The sequence below is a fragment of the Chaetura pelagica genome, unplaced genomic scaffold, assembly GCF_000747805.2.
Source record: "Chaetura pelagica isolate M959 unplaced genomic scaffold, ChaPel_1.0 scaffold47, whole genome shotgun sequence".
NCBI classification, from domain to species: Eukaryota; Metazoa; Chordata; class Aves; order Apodiformes; family Apodidae; genus Chaetura; species Chaetura pelagica.
The window spans coordinates 6,347,878-6,349,927 of record NW_009954140.1 but is presented as its reverse complement, the minus strand read 5'-3'; the positions used below and the strand labels follow the sequence as shown (position 1 = coordinate 6,349,927).

General features: G+C 64.1%; 1 protein-coding gene across 1 annotated transcript; it reads right to left on the bottom strand.

Annotated features, from left to right (window-relative positions):
• Positions 1 to 355: 355 nt before the first annotated feature.
• On the bottom strand, positions 356 to 1,808 carry GPR142 (G protein-coupled receptor 142). The gene is made up of 2 exons (XM_010002810.1): positions 1,673 to 1,808; positions 356 to 1,224 (listed from the first exon to the last, which is right to left on the bottom strand). Exons 1-2 carry the CDS (start codon positions 1,806 to 1,808, stop codon positions 356 to 358), a joined length of 1,005 nt encoding a protein of 334 aa, XP_010001112.1.
• Positions 1,809 to 2,050: the final 242 nt, after the last annotated feature.

Sequence of the window (2,050 nt, the reverse complement as noted above, 5' to 3'; positions counted from 1 at the left end):
GCCAAGACTGTGGACACCCTTCAGTAGAAACCCCAAGAGTCTCATGGTCACAGGGCTGGAGAGGAGCCCAGCCTGGGGGGGCACACACAGAGCTCAGGCAGTGGGCAGGGGTCCCTGACGTGCAGCGGGTGCTGCTGGCACTCAGGGTGGCTGCATGTCCCCAAACAAGCACAAACAGCCAGCTGGGAACAATCATCTCCTCTTGCCACCACCAGCACCGGCCTTAGCCCACAGCTCCAGGGAGGGTGGGTGTCAGGGGGACAGTGTCCCTGGGGCAGAGTCCTGTCAGGTCCTGGGCAATGCCATGGGACTGCCCGGGGATCCTGGTGCTGCTCTGGCTGGTGGCTGCCCTGGCTCAGAGGGCTGTTCTGGCCAGCAGCTCCAGGGGTTTCAGGGCTGGGGGTGGGAAGCGGGTGCTGCTGGGCTGGGGGCTGTGCCAGAGGTGGGCCCGGAGCACCTCGCCCACTGTGCGGCGGAAGGTCTGGCTGACGAAGCAGTAGAGGAAGAAGTTGAGGGTGGTGTTGAGCATGGCCACCATGTTGGCGATGTCCAAGGCCAGGTGCACGCGCCAGTCCCTCTTGACTGAGGCCACGTAGAGGTGACAGATCATGACAATGGTCCGGGGAGCCCAGAGCACAATGAAGACGGTGGTGACAGCCAGGAGGAGAGCTGTGGTCTTGCTCAGGCGGGGTCGGCCACCCCCAGAGCGCCTCCGCCGCTTCAGCTTGCGGATGATGATGGAGTTGGTGGCCAGGAAGATGCTGCAGGGCAAGAAGTAGATGGTGACACAGTGCACCCACTTGAGCACCATGTCCAAGGCGGTGGGGGGGTCGGCGTCACGCCACACGTCCAGCCACCAGTAGAAGGGGATGCCCGTGGCCAGAGCCACGGCAAAGACTGCCGCGATGATCCTGCGGGTGCGCCGGGGGTAGGACACGGCGCGGTACCGCAGCGGGTGGCACAGGGCCACGTAGCGGTCCATGGTCAGCAGCACAGTGACCCAGATGGAAGCGTGGTTGGCTGTGAACTCCAGCACGTTGACAGTGTGGATGAAGGCGCTGGGCACCGCCCGGGCCAGGATGGCCGTCTGCAGGATGAAACCCACAAAGATGATGAAGACTTGGGTGAGGATGTCGGAGGTGGTCAAGGCCAGCAGGTACCAGTAAGATGACTTCTTAGTCCTCGTGGCCAGGCGGGACAGGGCCACAGCAGTCAGGATATTCACTGGAGGGAGGGATTGATGTTTGGTGGCGAGACTCTGGGGCTCACCCCTCTCCCTGGAGCACCCAGGGGTGCCCAGTCTGTCCCAGGGCTGTAGGGCGAAGGGCCCCAGGCACCAGCTGGAGGGAGGGGAAGTTTTAAATATCCCGGGGTGGTGGGGATTTGCTGAGCTGATTAATCTCTTCCATGTGTCAGCCCAAGCAACGCAAATACCATCTGTCCCTGCTGCCGTGGCACCTGCCCTGCATCTGCGGGGGGGACGGGAGAGCAGCCTAGTGTCCCACACCCCTGAGAACTCTCCTCCCCTTTCCCAAAAACCCTGCAGCTGGGATGGGAGCTGGAGAGCACAGCCTGGGCTGAGAGTGCACAGCTCCCCTTTGCAGGGGTCAGTATTCAGGTGGGTGCTGCCCCCCATGCTCCCAAGCGGTCCCCTCTGTCCCGGACCCCTCACCTGGCAGCCCCAGCCCCAGCAGGACGCTGTAATACACAATGGGGAAGATTCCCACCATGCAGGGTGACCGCTCCAGCTCCGGCCGTGCTGCCTCGCCAGCCCACGCCACCGCCGTGCTGTTGGGCACCGGGACCATCGCCTTCTGCCACGGACCGGCTGCAGGGGGAGAGGGGAGAGTCAGGGGGCTCGGGGCAAGCTGGCTCCCACGGGGACAGAGATGCTGGCTGTCAGCCCGGGATGGGTGACACCTTCGTGGACCCAGAGGTGCCGGAGGGGGTCCCAGCGGTCCCAAGGGGGGGTCCCATCGGTGCCAGGGGGGGTTGGCTATCTCTAGTCTGCCAGCCGGGTCCTTTGCCAGCTCCTCAAGCAGGCACACAC